The sequence below is a fragment of the Bos javanicus genome, chromosome 11, assembly GCF_032452875.1.
Source record: "Bos javanicus breed banteng chromosome 11, ARS-OSU_banteng_1.0, whole genome shotgun sequence".
In the NCBI taxonomy this organism is placed as follows: Eukaryota; Metazoa; Chordata; class Mammalia; order Artiodactyla; family Bovidae; genus Bos; species Bos javanicus.
Genome location: NC_083878.1, coordinates 100,073,366 through 100,091,216, shown reverse-complemented (window position 1 = coordinate 100,091,216; position 17,851 = coordinate 100,073,366). Strand labels below are relative to the sequence as shown.

General features: G+C 42.8%; 1 protein-coding gene and 1 long non-coding RNA gene across 14 annotated transcripts in view; one reads left to right on the top strand and one right to left on the bottom strand.

Moving 5' to 3' along the window:
- Positions 1-17,851, top strand: part of FNBP1 (formin binding protein 1) — a 135,841-nt gene that overhangs the window by 64,360 nt on the left and 53,630 nt on the right. For all 12 annotated transcript variants that reach the window (XM_061433820.1, XM_061433813.1, XM_061433810.1 and 9 more), the window contains exons 5-6: positions 12,396-12,458; positions 12,894-12,998. In XM_061433820.1, the coding sequence (XP_061289804.1) occupies positions 12,396-12,458; positions 12,894-12,998 (168 nt within the window). The remainder of the gene's footprint in view (positions 1-12,395; positions 12,459-12,893; positions 12,999-17,851) is intronic.
- LOC133257640 (uncharacterized) lies at positions 8,704-10,943 on the bottom strand. 2 transcript variants are annotated; one of them, XR_009739631.1, is made up of 2 exons: positions 10,304-10,943; positions 8,704-9,897 (listed from the first exon to the last, which is right to left on the bottom strand). It is a non-coding gene; the product is annotated as an uncharacterized LOC133257640 (long non-coding RNA). The 2 variants fall into 2 exon arrangements; XR_009739630.1 differs by having other exon boundaries at positions 8,704-9,894.

Genomic DNA, 17,851 nt, shown 5'->3' with positions numbered 1-17,851 from the left:
CATAGCTTAGTTCTCAGTGGGACTTTACTAGTTGGGGATCCTGTGTTTCTGTGTTATGACTGCATCCTTTTGTTTAATTGACTCACTGTTAATCATATGTCTTTTTTATAGTGTGTCATATCTGTACTTTGAATTCTTTTCCTTCTTTAATCAAAAATTATAGTCATTTAATGAGTAAATGATAGGTAGTACAGTCAGACATTAAATGATATCTTGCAATACATAGCATTGCTTTTATTTTAGGGAGAATTACTCTCTCTGAGTCAGATGTTCTGCTGGGAGGAGATGTAAACAACATACTCTCTTAAAGCCTTTTGTAATTCTATTCAGATGAAAATTTAGGAAACTGAAACTTTTTAAAGTTCTAGAAAGAGTATCAATAGATAATATTGGATATTTAACCATTTGGCCTCAAGTGCTTATTTTTATAGGTGATAATAACTGATGAGGAGGAGGGGCGGGCTGTTATACATTTTGCTCATTGTTTTACTTACATTTTGCCCCCAGCCAGCCCACCTCTCTGGGCAGTGGTTGTTCGCATACGAGCTTTTGTTCCCGCTGAGTTTATTTTCTTGAACTTACATCCAAGGATGCCAGATTGACAGGTATGAAGGTCTCTGCAGCGTAGAAAGGGCTGTAGAAGGGCTCCTTGGGATGCTCTCATGCTGAGCAGCCTTTCTCCCCGTGACCTTTTACTTTTGGTTACCCTGACTTTTCTTAGTAAGTGATCTAATTTTCTTAAGGATGATTCTCAAAACCACAGTGCACTGCTATCGCTTCCACTTTCTGGTGATGGTAACTATCAGCAGAAGGACACCAAGAGAGCTAGAGACCAAATCCAGCTCTTCTGGGGTCACATTCAGTTGCCGCTTTGCTGCGGCACTGTGAAGCGCTGCCAGTGAACTTCAGATCTTCCTGGGAGGAGAGGAGAGCCTGAATCAGAAGTATGTCCGGAGAGCCTCAGCTCCTGGTGGTCGGGGAGGTGAGGAAGGGACCCAGGGTCTGCAGTCAACAAACCCGCTTAGGACTCCGACAGCCCCACTAGCTAGGAAACCTTAGTCAGGATGTAAAACTCTGAGCAACCTAGTTCTGCATCTGTAAGTGAGGCTGATGGTAATAAACCCCTTCCAGGGTTGCGGGGAGGGTTACAAGACAAGTACCCACCGCCTAGCACCTCGCTGGTATTGATGCGTAGGCACTACACATCCGGAACCTCCCATCAGGTCCTTCTGCTTCTCAATACAGAATCTCCTTCCTACTCCAGAGAAAGGGCTTGATCAGGGTTTATTACAGAAAGCAGGAACATCTACAGGTCTCCTTGTGACCATGTGTCATAACAGTATTATCCGGTGCATTTAAAAGGACCTTTCTAAAAATGTTGACTTGGCGGATGGCATTGAAAACAAGCTGCTTTTAAAATTTTAGGTCAAGCTATTGTTTCTTGTGGCTGACTAGAAATACTGTCCTGCTGAAGTATCATTCTTAACTGTCAGCCTAATACCTTCTGAGCCACTTAATATAGTGGCGAGTTCCTCCCTGCCCAAAGGGACAGTTTAGAATTTACAGGATTACTGCTGGATCTTATTACTCCCAATAGAGAGTGTTTCCATGTTCAGTTCCAATAGCAGTAGAAAATCATTTTTCATCTCGATTTTTCTATGTTTGAGCACATTAATCTCTAACAAGGTGAGAAATGGCTCACTATGCAAAAGATGAGGTTTCCTTCCTTCCTTGGATGGATTTGAAAGGAAGTGGAAGAACCCGCCTGCCAATGCAGGTTAGATGTAAGAGGCACGGGTTCGCTCCCTGAGTTGGGAAGATCCCCTGGAGGAGGGCACAGCAACCCACTCGAGTATTCTTGCCTGGAGAATCCCATGGACAGAGAAGCCTGGCAAGTGGCGATCCATAGCGTCACACGGAGCTGGACATGGCTGAGGCAACGCACGCTGGTGGTGTGAGAGATGAGAGTAGAGGGGGATACGGACATTCTCCTTGCTTCTGGGCCATGTTGTGCTCACAACTGAGTTGTCTGATCTTAAGCAGAATCTTGAGGTCTTAAAGGTGTAACCAATTCACGATGCTGTAGAGCAGAAACTAGGATCCCACATGCTGAGTGGCCAAAAAAATTTTTTAATTAAAAAAGTGTACAACCTGAGAGTTTCAAAAAATTAATTTCAAAAAATCTCCAACTGTAAGATAGAATGATGCTCACTGTTCATATTTTTAGGGGGAAAGATGATTTTTTTAAATTTATTTCATTTTTTAATTGAAGCATGGTTGATTTACAATCTTACTCCAATCTCTGTTGTACAACAAACTGACTCAGTTATGCACATATAGACATTCTTTTAAAATATTCTTTTCCATTGTCGTTTACCCCTGGAGATTGGATGCAGTTCCCTGTACTGCACAGTAGGCCCTGGTTTATCCATTCTAAATGGAATAGTTTGCATCTACCAGCCCCAAACCCCAGTCCATCCCTCTCCCTCCCCTGCTCCCTGTTAACCATCACGGGTCTTATTTCCATGTCTAGGAGTCTGTTTCTGTTTTGAGGGTACGTTCATTTGTGCCGTATTTTACATTCAACATAGAAGTCATGCCATATGGTATTTCTGGGCCCATCCGTACTGTTGCAAATGGCATTATTTTGTTCCTTTTTATGGCTGAGTAGTATTCCACTGTATATATGTACCATATCTTCTTTATCTATTGTTCTGTTGTGGACATTTAAGTTTTCATGTCTTGGCTCTTGTGAATAGAGCTGCTATGAGCGCTGGGGTACAGGTATCTTTTCGAATTCTAGTTTTGTCTGGATATATGCCCAGAAGTGAAGTTGCAGGATCTTATGTGCTGTGCTGTGCTTAGTCGTTCAGTCGTGTCTGACTCTTTGGGACCCCATGGACTATAGCCTACCAGGCTCCTCTGTCCATGGAGATTCTCCAGGCTAGAATACTGGAGTGGGTTGCCATGCCCTCTTCCAGGGGATCTTCCCAACCCAGAGGTTGAACCCAGGTCTCCCACGTTGCAGACAGATTCTTTACCACCTGAGCCACCAGGGAAGCCCCGGGATCATATGATAACTCTATTTTTAGATTTTTGAGGAACCTCCATGCTGTTCTCCATGATGGTTGCACCAACTTACGTTCCCATCAGCAGTGTAGGAGGGTTCCCTTTTCTCCTTTCTCTTTCATTTGTTATTTGTAGACTTGAGGAAATACGATTTTTATGCAGCAGTTTCCACACATGCTCTGTTCTGTAGGGAGCTCACTCACCTAGTATTATGAATAACCAGTGTCTGTCCTGATACACAAAAGTGTGTTTGCTTGTTTTGACGAAAATGGGTTGATTTTGTGAAAGGAAATTCTTTAAAAGAGAGCTTTGACTTGCCATTTGCAAGAGCACAGCCATTTAGGTTCTTTCCTGCCTGGTGTTTGAGCCAGCAGCAGTCCTCACTAGGGACCACCAGCACTTCTGGAAGCCTGAGAGGGGCAGTGGCTCTTAATTTCTTCACCTAATGGGTCCACTCAAGGCAACTGTATTTTTGGCAAGATGCTCACCTTCTCTTTAGAAGTAATGGAATTAGTAGCCTGCCCTTGGGGTGAGTATAAGTCAAAATATACAGTGACCGTTTCCTGTGCTTCGCATTCAGTCTTTTATTCTCAAAGATAAATTAACACATCTGATTTTGTGCCAGTGTCTTGGATTTACTGGTGTTCAATGATCATGGGTAGAAACAACTGGGGAAATCAACAGTTCTTTCTAAGGCAGCATGACGAATTTTAATGTGTAAAATCTGGAAGTTTTATACTGGCTTGCTTTTCATGAGTGTGAGTGAGTGCTCAGTCATGTCTGACTCTTTGCAACCCCACAGACTGTAGCCCACCAGGTTCCTCTGTCCATGAGATTTTCCAGGCAAGAATAGTGGAGTAAGTTGCCATTTCCCCCTCCAGAGGATCTTCCTGACCCAGGGATCAAACCTGTATCTCCTGCATTGCAGGCAGATTCTTTATCTGGCTATCAGGAAGCTTGGGCTGGTTTTTCTAGATTTTTATAAATTTACAATGAGAGCGATATTCATTATCTGTGTATCTAACCACATGCAATGAAAACTTCAATTTCTTTTATTTATTCTTTCTTTTTAGGTAGAGTGACTGTGATTCATTTATTAGTTGCCAAAATTTTACAAAAACTCTGAATTAAAGAACAAAAACTTAAAATCCTTGTCAATCAAAATCCTCATTTTTGTAAGTTTCCTTCTGTGTATATGCTCGGTCACTCAGTTTTGTCCAACTCTTTCAGTCCATGAGGTCATTCTTTGTGACCCCATAGACTGTAACCCACCAGGCTCTTCTGTCCATGGGGTTTTCCAGGCAAGAATACTAGAATGGGTTGCCATTTTCTTCTCCAGGGGATCTTCCCAACCCAGGGATTGAACCCGAATCTCTTGCATCTCCTGCATTGGCAGGCAGATTCTTTACCACTAGTGTCACCTGGGAAGTCCTGAAAATATGTGGTTTTCATAATTAGAATTTTAGTGGCTATAGTTATTAAATAATTTTAGAGAGCAGTGTTCAGCTCCAACCTCTGAGTCTGTGTAGGGTTATCTGCAGTGGTCACCACTAACCACATATGAGGGATTTATGGAGATTTATAGCTCCAGGAGGGGAATCAGGAGGTTCCAGCCAACATTTACTGGAACCTCTAACTACACTTCTCCCGGCAGGTGGAAAGAATGCTTCATTTCAAAATGTTGGCCAGGAGCAGAATCAGTTTTTGGCAATGGTTATCTGAAGAGTTCTAGAGGAAATAATTATACAATGCCTTCAGTGACTCACTAAAATTTTTCTAAATCTCAGATAATGCTTGCAAGACCCTACATTACTGCAAAATGACCATAAGAAAAATTTCCCCAAGGTTTCAGAGATGTTGAAAAATTGATAACTAAAAGTCACGCACTCTTCTTAAAGTTTAGGCGTTGAATAGGTTCTGTTTATGAAACTTACAAAACAAACTTAATTGCCTGTAAGGCAGTTCTGCAGCCCAGACTGGCTCTCATATGTCTAGGGCATGTTTTTTTTTGTTCGTTTGTTTTGGCTGCACCCTGCCGTGCAGCTTGGGGGATCTCAGTTCCCTGACCAGGGACTGAACCCCAGCCATGGCGGTGAAAGCACCAAATCCTAACCATTGGGCCACCAGCAAACTCCCTAGAACATGTTTTTATAAGAGATGACAGTGAACAGTTAAAACGTAGCATGAAGGAAAGCAGAAAGTAAAAGGAGCTTATCTGTGTGATCAAGCTAATTGCAAATCTGTTTTTGATTTATTCAGTCCTGTTGAGATTCAGCTGTGGATACTCTGTTATAAAGCCAGAACCTGTAAGAAGAAAATGCAGAAAAGCAAGGCAGATATTAGATTTCATGATCAGGAAAAAGAGCAGTGGGTCTAAAAAAGCAGTTAGTTCTTCCTTACTGGTGTTACTGTGCTGAATCACTCAGTCATGTCTGACTCTTTGCAACCCCATGGACTGTATAGATAGCCCACCAGGCTCCTCTGTCTGTGGGATTTCCCAGGCAAGAGGGGGTTGCCATTTTCTCCTCCAGGGGAACTTCCTTACTCAAGGATGGAACCCACATCTCCTGCATTGCTCATTTATCACTGAGCCACTTGGGAAACCCCTCACAAAGCAGGAAACCCTCCAAAACTAGTTGGCCTTTTGTAAGTCATGCGTATACAACACCCACTAATAGCGTTGGGTTTAATGTATGTCTAGAAGGTATATTTTGTTTTGTTCTGTCCTCTTTGTTTTCAAAGAATATTCTATTTAGACCAGCATTCTATTAAGACCCTGTCCCCACTGTGGCTCTGTCACCTGCAAAACCACTGGTCTGATGAAGCAAAGAAATTCTATTTTCTCATTTATGGGATGACATACTTAGTTATCAGGATCCTTCAGTTTTGTCCTTGACTTCCTGAATTTGAAATGTGACTTTGTATTTCCCCCTTGTAAGTAGGAATGAGACCTTTTTCTTCTAAAATTTGTGAGAATTCCTTGACGAAAGTTGTGTGTCTCTCCCCTGATTCACTGACACAGCATCGTTGTCAATGGAGGCCCTGGAGCCCAGGAAGAGTGTAAAGGATGTCCCAGAGTTCTGTGATGAGGTGGCCCACTCAACCTGTCCAAAAACAAACTGTGGATCCCCAGAGTTTATCCTTTATCCTGCCCCAGTCCTATCCTGTTATCCAGTCCAGCACTTCCCTGGTGCCTCAGACAGTGAAGAATCTGTCTGCAATGCAGGAGACCTGGGTTTGATCCCTAGGTTGGGAAGATCCCCTTGAAAGGAAATAGCAACCCATGCCAGGATTCTTGCCTGGAGAATCCCATGGACAGAGGAGCCTGGCGGGCTACAGTCTGTGGCGTCACAAAGAGTCGGACACGACTGAGTGACTAAGCACAGCATTCCTATCTACAATTCCCACCGTCTGTGAATGGCAGTCCTTTTTAACCCAGTTGTTCTGGCCAAAAACGTGGGGCACCCAAGGCTTATTTTTCTCTTACACCCCGTCTTCTGGCTAACGTCAGGTCCTGTCGGCTGTACCTTCAGTAAATGTTCTGAATCCAGACACTTCTCAGCACTTCCTGCACAACCAGTCTCTCATCATCTCTCATCTGATGGACTGTCCTAAGCCTTTTAGTTTTAACTCGTCTCTGCTTCCAGGCCTGCTCCCTGGTCAGTGGTCCAGCTCCCCATCTCCATCTCCACCACCAGCTCCCCCTTGGGCAGGTGCAGCAGCCTGCCCCTCCTGCTTCCATTCAGTATGTTCTCCATACAGCAGGCAGCACAACCCTGCGATAATGCAAATCAGACCATGTCACTTCCCTTCTTACATTTTTCCAGTAGCTTTCCACAGTGCTCATGGGGCTTGGGAAGCCGTCCACGGTCTGGCCCTTGCTTTCTTCTCCTGCCTTACCCTCCCTCTTTAGTCTAATTGCACTGGCATCTCTCAGTTCCCTGGACAGGCCAAGCCCTTTCCCACTTCAAAGCATCCTCATTAGCTGTTCCCGCTGCTTGCTTGGAACGGTGTTTCTGAGAACTTTGCAAGTTCACTCCTGCACTTTGTTCAAGCCTCTGCTTCAGCATCCTCCCAGACTGCCCCGTCTAAACACTGCCCACACCCACACCCATCCCTCCCTAGTTCCTTACCCTCTTCTCCTACCGCTGTGTCTACAGGTCCACAGGGAAAGGAACTTTGTTTTATTCACAAGCAATGTAGCACCCTGCACGTGTGGGTGTGCAATGAACACACTTGAATCAATGATTTGAGTTGGACTTTAAAACCTTTCAGCTCAGGGAAGGATGACTGTCCCTGAAGCTTCACCTATTCACCTAGCACTCTATCTAAAACCCTTATTAAAGGTGATTTCCCTTGGTTTGGTTTGGAAGAACAGTTTCATACCCTTGGAAGAGATCACCTGAAGAATCTAAGCCATTGGCTGCTTACTATCGATCCTTTGAAGATCCTTTCATCCTAAGTGAATCAGGATTCTTCAGAGGAATTAGAATCTTAAGGAATGTGAAAGAATGGATTGTTTTGAAGAACAGTTTTAAAAAAGACTTCTGGAGTCTAGGTGAAAAGTGTGGATGAGGGGAATTCTCTGCAGGTCCAGTGGATAGACTCTGTGCGCTCACTTCCGAGGGCCCAAGTTCAATCCCTGTTTGGGGAACTGAGATCCCATGAGCCTCGTGTGCAGACATAAAGAGCAATAGTGTGTTTGTGGAGAGTTCTGGGGAGTGAAAGCCAGCAGGAGAATAAGAGGGTGCTGGGCGGAGGGGAGCAGCAGGAGAGGGGGTGACGGCAACTTGACCAGAGCTGCTGGACCTGGACTGGGCTGGGGGTGGGGGCTGCCCAGTGCCCGGACGGTCAGTATTATGGGGGAAGTTAAGTAACTGCACACGACACAGGGAGGCAGGCATTTTAGGAACTTTAAACAAGTCCATTGAGAAAGTATTTTTGTTATAAATGAATTTGGAGGAAACAGGTCTTACTGAAGAAAACCACAAGGCCATTCCCATCACAAATGTTTCTGGGGTTATGGTTTGGGCTTCACTGAAGTGACAACTGCCCTGAACCTGTCTGAAGGTGCTTCACAGCTTCCCTACACAGTCCACATGAATATCCACACACACAGATTTATCATTAGGTTAATTAACCCTGAGTCAGGCTAGCACCAGAAGCCTGCTGGTATTCAAGCCCATCACACTGTAGGGTTTTTTGGAAATTCTAGTATCTGTCACAGCTATATTTTCTGGAAACTCCTTTCTTCTTCCCCTTTTAAAGTTTTTTGTGTTCCTTTGTTTTCATATGTAGAATCTGAGTTTTATTTAAAATTCCAGATGGCTGGCTGGCTGGCTGTCCTTATTTGAGTGTTTATTCTGTTATTTTTTTTCCACCTTTTTTTTTTTTTTAAAGAAGTGGCTCTTTTCACATCAATGCCATATTTTGCTTTTTTAATGTAGTTTTAAAAATTGTTGATCTATGTTATATATATAGCAAAATGAGTAGCTGTTGTACCTAATTGCAGTGTGTGAGTAACAAATAATCTCACCATTTATCTATTCAGCCTAAGGATGATTTCTTGCAGCACAGTTAAATCTGCTTCGAAGCTTTGTCTTTGTCATTTTGCTTTGAGTTAATGCCTGCCTATTTTAGGTTTCTTGTGATTTTTTCTTTTTTTTTTTTTTAAATCTCAGCTACTCCTGGTCCCTGGGAAATTTCTGAAAAATTTTTGAAGGCTCATTTGATTTGTATAGATTTTACCTGTATATTTTTAAGGTTCAACCAAAAGTTGAAAGTAAGCTTCGCTGCCACCCAGATAGCATCAGGCATTTAAAAAGGTCTATTATCATGTTTGAAGAGAGACTAAAGCATCTTATTACAGGAGAAAGCAAAGAGCGTTGTTTTTTTTTTTTTTTCCCTGGGTCTCTAGAGATGGCATTTCCTGTCTCTCCTCTGATAGGAGCAAAGAGCTGTGATGACTTCACTCCGTGGCTCCAAAAGAAGTGCCTATTATCTTTTTTCTCTAGAACAATTTGTCTTTATTTAGAGCTTGGAGGCACACTTTTTAGATCCACACTTGCTCACTGCCCAGCGAAGAAATGTTTGACCATTGTTTGTTAATAAACAAGAAACACATCTGGCAAGCTGGTTGGTTTGTTTAACTTTGCAACTGTTGAAATAAAGCCATTAAAGGAGGGAAGATCTAGCTGGCTACAAAGGGCCGCTGCTATTTAGGTCATGGGATGCTCGAAACCATCAGAAGGGCTTTTGTTCCGTCCATTGGTTTCCTAAGGGATCAGCCAGCCCAGGGTTTTTGTGTCTTGTAGGCAAATCCATCTTGGAGAACACATACTAGGCAAGAAAGACTAGAAAGAAAATCGGTGACAGTTTTTTTTTTTTTTCTCTTAAGCCACAGGAAATGCAAGCACAAGTGTACTTCTTGAATAATTGTTTTGGTGTTGCGGGGGCGGGGAGCGGGGATGGTGGGGGAGAATGTCATGACAGGAGCCCTTCCTGGGAAAAAGCTAACCAATAAAGTTGAGGTCCACACTGTGCTTGAAAAATAAATGCATATTTATTATTCAACCTGGAAATGAAGAAGCAAGAGAATTTACTATCTAGTAGGTTTTTGATCAAATTATCCACTTGTGCATCCCAAACATGGCCTTTTTTGGAAGACTGTGGTCTTCAGAGCCGGTCCCTCTGCTGGTAAAGCCCGATCCCCCTTTCCTGTGCAGGGTCCGTGGCTTTTGCACGTTCTTGGGCTGCGTTTCCTCTCGGTCAGGACGGCGCTGGCTGTGGGGGAGCTTTCGTTTTGTGAAACCGTTCATTTCAGAGCTGCTGTTAGAGTAGAAGCTTAGAGCCCAGCTCTGAATTGGGTGCCGAGGTTTTCTTTTTGTGTCTGTCTTTGAATCTCAAAGTAAGATTGGGGAGAAATGGGGATAGCTTTTCAGCCAGCTATAGGACACCAGGGACCTGCATAGGAAATGGGGCTGGTCCTCTGGATAGTTTGGGGATGAGGGACTCTCGGGGCCGAGGGGCACAGCTGAGCCTTTGTCCCCCTCCCGAACCCCTCACTCCTCTGTCTCCCCAGGTCCTCCCCACCCCCCTTCGCCTTCTTTAAAGTGATGTCTGTGGCTTTCAGAAAACCTGCTCCCGTTCTGTACTTCCCCTCAAAGCTCAACTCTGCTCTGGGCTCATCTTACACCTCCCCAAAGTCCATCCTTTCTTACTTGTTTATGCCTACCTTCGACTCCATCTCTTTTTGGTCGTATCCACCTCTTTTCTGTCGTATCCCTCTGTCTATTATGAGACTCGAAATACGAAGCCCCACGGGGCTCCTCCAGACCAAAAAAATTGCTAGATGGGTAAACCTTGCTGTCAAGAGGCACTTAAAATGGTGAAACGTGACCTCCGAAGAGAGACAAGAAAACATTCCCTTATAAAGGAACACTGTTCTTTAAGAAAAAAAAAAAAAGAGTCTGATTTTTGTCTCCTCCTCGCTGGCCTCCCGGGGTCAGTTACCTTGTGTGTCTCGGCTAAGCCATAGGTTGTGGTGAGGTGAGAGAAAAGGCTCTGAGTACCGAGGGGACCTCTCCATGCCCGCCACCCTTTTGCTTCCCTCCACTACACCCCCCTCCCAGCCATGCTTACCTCCTCCGCCAGAAGACAGACAGCACATTCACGCCGGGTCACTGAAGGAAGGTCATTTATTAAAAGGAGCATTTAGCACTTGTGGAGAGGATTCAGGAAGAGCAAAGGGATGGACTGGTACTCCCCACACCCTGGGCTGATCACAGTAGGGAGCTGCCGTGGCCCTAGGTCTCAAAGAGCAGGGGAGCCTTGTAGGAACTTCAGAGATGAGCTGTGGGGGCACTGCCCGGCCAGAGCTGTGGCCTTTGGTCAAAGGACTTGGTCACTCCTTTGCATCCTAGCGACAGTGCAGATGGAAATTCCCGCTCTCTGATCTGCCAGAACCTGTCAAGTCTAACAGGGGGCAAGGGTTTTCGTGCACGTGGTCCATGCAGGTCAGAACATCCTTGGAATCACTCTGACCTCTCCATATCTCACAGCCCACATCTGATCTGATTTATTGGTGATTTTCCCGATCAAAGGACACCGAGAGTCTGAGCCTCTGTCACCACATACACTGCCGCCCCAGGGTGCAAGTGTCCATCATTTCTAGGGTTGGAGAGGGACTCCCACCTGGAACATTCTTGCATGACATCCCTGAATTCCCAGCTCATGCAGACAAAAAGCCTACAGACTCTGCATAGGCTGCACCTTTCTTCTCTGACCCCATCTCCTCACATTCTCGAGACTCACTTTGATCTGCCTCTCTGACGTCCCTGGTGGTCAACACCAAGCATATACCTGCCACAGGGCCTTTGCAGATGGCAGGAAGGTGAATCGAAGTTTAAGAAAATCTAAGTTATGGAAACATCTACCCAAAACTTAGACAAGTATTTGCAGAAGCATTATTCATAATAGCCCCAAACTGGGGATCGGTCACCCAAAAAATTACCATGTGGCAATAAAAGGAATAAAGTACTGATATGTGTGATCATTGGAAACATTAGACTAAGTGAACATTATGATATGCTGAAAGCATGATGTCAGTCACAAAGGACTTCATATTGTACAATTCCTTTCATATGAAATATCCAGAATAAGCAAGTCTATACAGACCGGAAGTGGTGCGGTATTTGCCTAGGGCTGGGGAAGATGGGAGGTGACAGCTAAGAGGTGCAGCATTTCTTCTGAGGTGATACAAATGTTCAAGGGGCTTCCCCAGCAATCCAGTGGTTAGGACTCTGCCTTCTAATGCAGGGGGTGAGGATTCGATCTCTGGTTGAGGAACTATGATCGCACGTGCCTCGGGAGGGTGGGGTGACAGGGGTACGGCCAGAAAATTTTTTTAAATGTTCTAAAATTGATTGTGATGAGAGTTATTTATTTTGTGACTAGACTAAAACCCATTGAATTGAACAGTTTCAGTGGGTGAATCGTATGATATACGAATTACATCTCAAAGCGATTAAAAATAAAGATCTGATTGCCATCTTTATAAAGCATTCCTGTCATTTTTACAAGTAGCATAAATAACTCTTAGCATTCAGTAGTCTTATAGCTAAAGTCAGATGGAACTCTGTGACTATTGACTTATTACTGTTTTCATTTCTCATTTATTTTTTAAGTCTTACATTTCTTCGGAATGCATGGGCTAGATATTAATATTTAAATGTCCTTGGAGTGGGTGAATTTTTTTTCAAGTCTTAATAAGAGCAAGATGGGGTACTAATCATGGGTGTGTCTCTGCTCCTCCCCCCACCCCCCAGCACTTTCACGATGGACGGAAGGCACAGCAACACATAGAGATGTGCTGGAAGCAACTAGAATCAGTAAGTGAAAAACCAACCGCTCAAGAAATGTCTTTATAGGTGTTTCTGATCTGAATTTAACTTAAGTTTGAATCAACAGGAAGTACAAAATAGAGACCCTAACGTCTTTAGGGAATTTTACAATTTGGATTTAATTGATTTCTAGAGATTATTACTGGAAGTAAAATGTTGAGCCCCAAAGAACCCAAGTGGAGTCTTTTTTCTAAAAATCATAGGGAAGAACAAAGATTAGACAGTTTGGATGGAAATAAAGGCAGATTTTAAAATAAATTCCTGAAATGATGGCATGGAACAAATCAGTTCGGAAAAGAATGCTTTTGGGGAGGGGGCATGAGGGAATGCCGATAAAATTATGATAAAATTACATCTTCATATAGGAATCTCATGGTTTCATTAACAATCACTTTCCCTGTCACCATCTTCCTCTGCTCTTAGAGTAAAAGACGTTTTGAGCGGGATTGCAAAGAGGCTGACCGAGCCCAGCAGTACTTTGAGAAAATGGATGCTGACATAAATGTTACGAAAGCAGATGTTGAAAAGGTAAGGTGAAAGCGAGAGTCTTTTTTTTTTTTTCATTTCCCCTTTTAATGCTTGTCACGTATCCTCCCAGACTGCTGGTCCCCAAGTTCTTCTTTCTGATGCAACCACAAAAGGCCACTCAACTTGGGATTATTTTCGCTTCGTGTCAACTTGGGGTGTGGGGTGTTAGGAGGAGGCTGGTGGGGGAATCTAAAATGTGGGGGAATCTTCAGTGTTCTGATTTAAGCAGCGTGTTGATTTCTTTAGTCACCAGGACGATTAACGTGGAGACTTAAACCATGAACATATCTTACGGGGTGGTTTCCGCAGACTGTGGTTCTCTCTTAATGGCTTTTCAAAGAAAAAAAATCGACCTCTTAAAAGCTGGAGCAGACCGCCCAGCGCCATCTGAAAGAGCTTGGCTGCTGGCACTGCTTCTGATAAAAAGATAAAGAGACTCACGCTAGTGGCCAGAGTTCTGATGGACTCATTCAGGTTGCTAACAGGTTGTAGCCCAAGGCTTGCATTGGGAGGTCCTCTCCAAAGCTTTTCCCAAAATGGACTTGTGTGGTTGGCAATTAGGAATATAATTATAAAGCTTGTACTGTGTCTTCTTGTGGTTCCCTGTGTGTTTTTTCCCTAGAAGCTAAATTTTCTTTTTATAAAAGTCATCAATATGACTGTAAACAAAATTAGGCTGTTAAAGAACCGTATTCATTCCTGACTGCCCAGGGCTGATTTGGCATTCATAGCTTAATGCTTTTACGTGGGGAAAAGCACTGCGTTTTTGTAGATTTCTTTCACTTTTTGCCAGATAATTTGGAGATGAATTTGCTTGGAAAATATTGTAAATTAGGTATTTAGTTATTCGCCCAATTCTGCCAAATTCCTTGCTTAAAGCCTAGGCATAGATTAGTATGGCTTCCTCTAAAATTACCTAGTATATTAGAAAACACATTCTTAATATCTATATTTGATCTTGAGTGGGGATATTTAGTTTACCAAAAGATACATTCATTTGCTGGTAAAATTACCATGCTCATCGTAATGTAACAGTCACTCAGTCATGTCTGACTCTTTGCAACCCCATGGACTGCCACCCACTGGGCTCATCTGCTCATGGAATTCTCTAGGCAGGAATCCTGGAGTGGGTTGCCATTTCCTCCTCCAAGGGATCTTTCCTACCCAAGGTTTGAACCTGAGTCTCCTACATTAGCAGACAGATCCTTTAACATCGAGCCACCTGCTGCTAAGTTGCTTCAGTCGTGTCCAACTCTGTGGGACCCCATGGACTGCAGCGTACCAGGCTCCTCCGTCCATGGGATTCTCCAGGCAAGAGTACTGGAGTGGGGTGCCATCGCCTTCTCCAACCTGAGAAGCCCCAAAATGCACCATAAATTACCATAAGTTCTCATGAAATGTTAATGCCCCAAAGTATGTAATATGTTACTCAATTAAAATAGATTGACCCAAAGTTTATTAAAAAAAAACAACTGGAGGTTAAATGAACATAAAACTTTTGTATATTCATTTAGAGCCAGATGCCTTGCTAATAAACTCTTTTTATTTCTATTTATTTCTAATTTTGTCTCTATTCCTTAGAGACAGTCGTAACAGCAGATAATGACAGTCTTATTCAGTCTTTATGCCTTTTATTTATTTTTCTTATCTTGCTCTTCTGGTTATGGCCTCTTTTATCCTGGCAGAAGCAGTTATTGTGGACTTCCTTATCTCGTTCTAGATAAAGAGAGTGCTTCAAATGTTTCCCCATTAAACATGATTATAATAAGCCTTTATCAGGCTTATTATAAGGGATTCCCTTCTTTTCCTATTTTGCCAAGAGGTTGTTTTTGTAAAAACTCAACTTGATATTGAATATCATCAAATACCTTTTCTGTTTCCTTTAATCCATTAATGGACAGATTACATTATTAAGTTTTCTTATATTGAACCAAATTAGCATTCCTGGGACTAGTGTAACTAGATTTTGATGTATATTTTTTTTAAATACAGAGCTGAATTTACATTATTAACATTTTACTTGAGATCTTGCATCGATGTTCACTGAAATCAGTTCAGTTCAGTCGCTCAGTCGTGTCCGACTCTTTGTGACCCCATGAACTGCAGCACACCAAGTTTCCCTGTCCATCAACAATTCCCAGAGCTTACTCAAACTCATGTCCATTGAGTTGGTGATGTCATCCAACCATCTCATCCTCTGTTATCCCCTTCTCCTCCTACCTTCAATCTTTCCCAGCATCAGGGTCTTTTCCAATGAGTCAGCTCTTCACATCAGGTGGAGTTTCAGCTTCAGCATCAGTCCTGCCAATGAATATTTAGGACTGATTTCCTTTAGCATGGACTGGTTGGATCTCCTTGCTGTCCAAGGGACTTTCAAGAGTCTTCTCCAACACCACAGTTCAAAGGCATCAATTCTTCAGCGCTCAGCTTTCTTCACAGTCCAACTCTCACATCCATACATGACCATTGGAAAAACCATAGCCTTGACTAGACAGACCTTTGTTGGCAAAGGAATGTCTCTGCTTTTTAATATGCTGTCTAGGTTGGTCATAACTTTTCTTCCAAGAAGCAAGTGTCTTTTAATTTCATGGCTGCAGTCACCATCTGCAATGATTTTGGAGCCCCCAAAAATAAAGTCTGTCACTGTTTCCATTGTTTCCACATCTATTTGCCATGAAGTGATGGGACCAGATGCCATGATCTTAGTTTTCTAAATATTGAACTTTAAGCCAACTTTTTCATTCTTCTCTTTCACTTTCATCAAGAGGCTCTTTAGTTCTTCTTCACTTTCTGCCATAAGTATGGTGCCATCTGCATATCTGAGGTTATTGATATTTCTCCCAGGAATCTTGATTCCAGCTTGTGCTTCTTCCAGCCCAGCATTTCTCATGATGTACTCTGCATATAAGTTAAATAAGCAGGGTGACAGTATACAGCCTTGACGTACTCCTTTCCTAATTTGGAACCAGTCTGTTGTTCCATGTCCAGTTCTAACTGTTGCTTCTTGACCTGCATACCGATTTCTCAGGAGGCAGGTCAGGTGGTCTTGGTATTCTCATCTCTTTAAGAATTTTCCACAGTTTATGGTGATCCACACAAAGGCTTTGCCATAGTCAATAAAGCAGAAGTAGAATGTTTTTCTGGTTCATTGAAATAGAAACCTGTGGTTTTTCTTTCTTGGCTGTTCTAGTTTTCTATATTAGTTTTGGAATGTTCCTTTTTATTTTCTAAATTATTATTTAGAAATGTTCCTTAAATGTTTTGTAATATTTTATAGTGGTGAGAGTTTCTAACTACTGATCTAATTCCTTTTTTGTCCTTGAAAGCATTCACTTTCCGCAAAATGAAAAATCTGATCCCACATGTAGTTTCCTACGCTTACCTGTTTTTACACAGGTGGAAATATCATTCCAGATTTTGCATTCATAGTCCCAGCTTCTCTAGAGAGCTCACAGAATGCACATTGTAGTACTTCTTGAAGCCGCTGAGCCAGCCACTACTTGCAATCTTTAGCCTTTTTCTTCCTTTTTTTTTAAATTGAAGTATAATTGACTTACAATATTATATTAGTGTCAGGTGAACTTCACCTTTGTGTTAGTTAAGATCTCATGACATTGTAAAGGCTTACCCATGATTGCTTCCAAATATTGAGTATGAAAAATTGCATAGAGACTGGCAAGCCTCCTATACCAACATCACCACTGCCTTATATTTCAGTCACATAAGAAGGTAGAAGTCACAGGAGAAAACCTGTGAGATTGAGAAGACAGTGTGTGTGATTATAAATGGATGTTCCTTGGAATTTCCACTCTGGCCCACATTTAAAGTGGGTTCTCCGGGAAGCTCTCCCGGCTCACGGCCAGGCCGGGACCACATCAGTCTGAGTTTCCCACTTAAGGTTAGGGAATCTACACCTGCTGGGTGAGTTCTGGGCCTTTGTGATTGAAAAATTTTCCAGGGTGATTCTTTAGTTTTCCTCCCTTGGGTCGGGTCCAGGAGAGTTAATGTATCAAAAGCACAATTTCTAGGTCCGGTTGCAGCTTTAGCGCTTTTGAAAGGTACTACCAAACTGAATCGCTCTTCTCAACTATTTTAATATTTCCAAGGATGCATTGTTATTTCTTATACTGACAGTGTCATTTAGTTATGTTTACGGAAGTCCTATTGCAGTTCAGTTCAGTTCAGTCGCTCAGTCGTGTCCGACTCTTTGCGACCCCATGGACCGCAGCACGCCAGGCCTCCCTGTCCATCAGAAACTCCCGGAGTTTACCCAAGCTTATATCCATTGAGTCGGTGATGCCATCCAACCATCTCATCCTCTGTCGTCCCCTTCTCCTATTTACCTCCTCCCTAAGGACGTGCACTGTCTAATGTTGAAATTCTGGGACTTGCCTGGTAGTCCAGTGACTAAGGCTGTGCTCCCAATGCAAAGAGCCTGGGTTTGATTCCTGGTCAGGGAACTAGATCCCATGTGCCGCAACTAAGACCTGGGACAGCCAAATGAATAAAAATAAATAAATATTTAAAAAACAATAATAACAACGATAACTGTGCTTCTCCTGACACAAACTAGGGCACTTCACACTTAAAAAAATAAATAAACATCGGAATTCTTAAATTATTCTGTTTATGAATGTGACTTGAAGCGCTGTAATTTCCCCAAAGCAAAGCCATGATTTGATTGTTGTATTAGTTTTTGCATTATCTGTCGCCAGTGAAGCCTCTTGTCAGGATCAAGCTGAAAGGAAGCAGTGTTTCAGTTCTTAGGGGCACTTAATGTAATTTCCCATCTTGACTTCTGAGAGTCTTCAGATCTATTATAAATGTCTTTTCCTCCAGTTTCTGCAAATGAT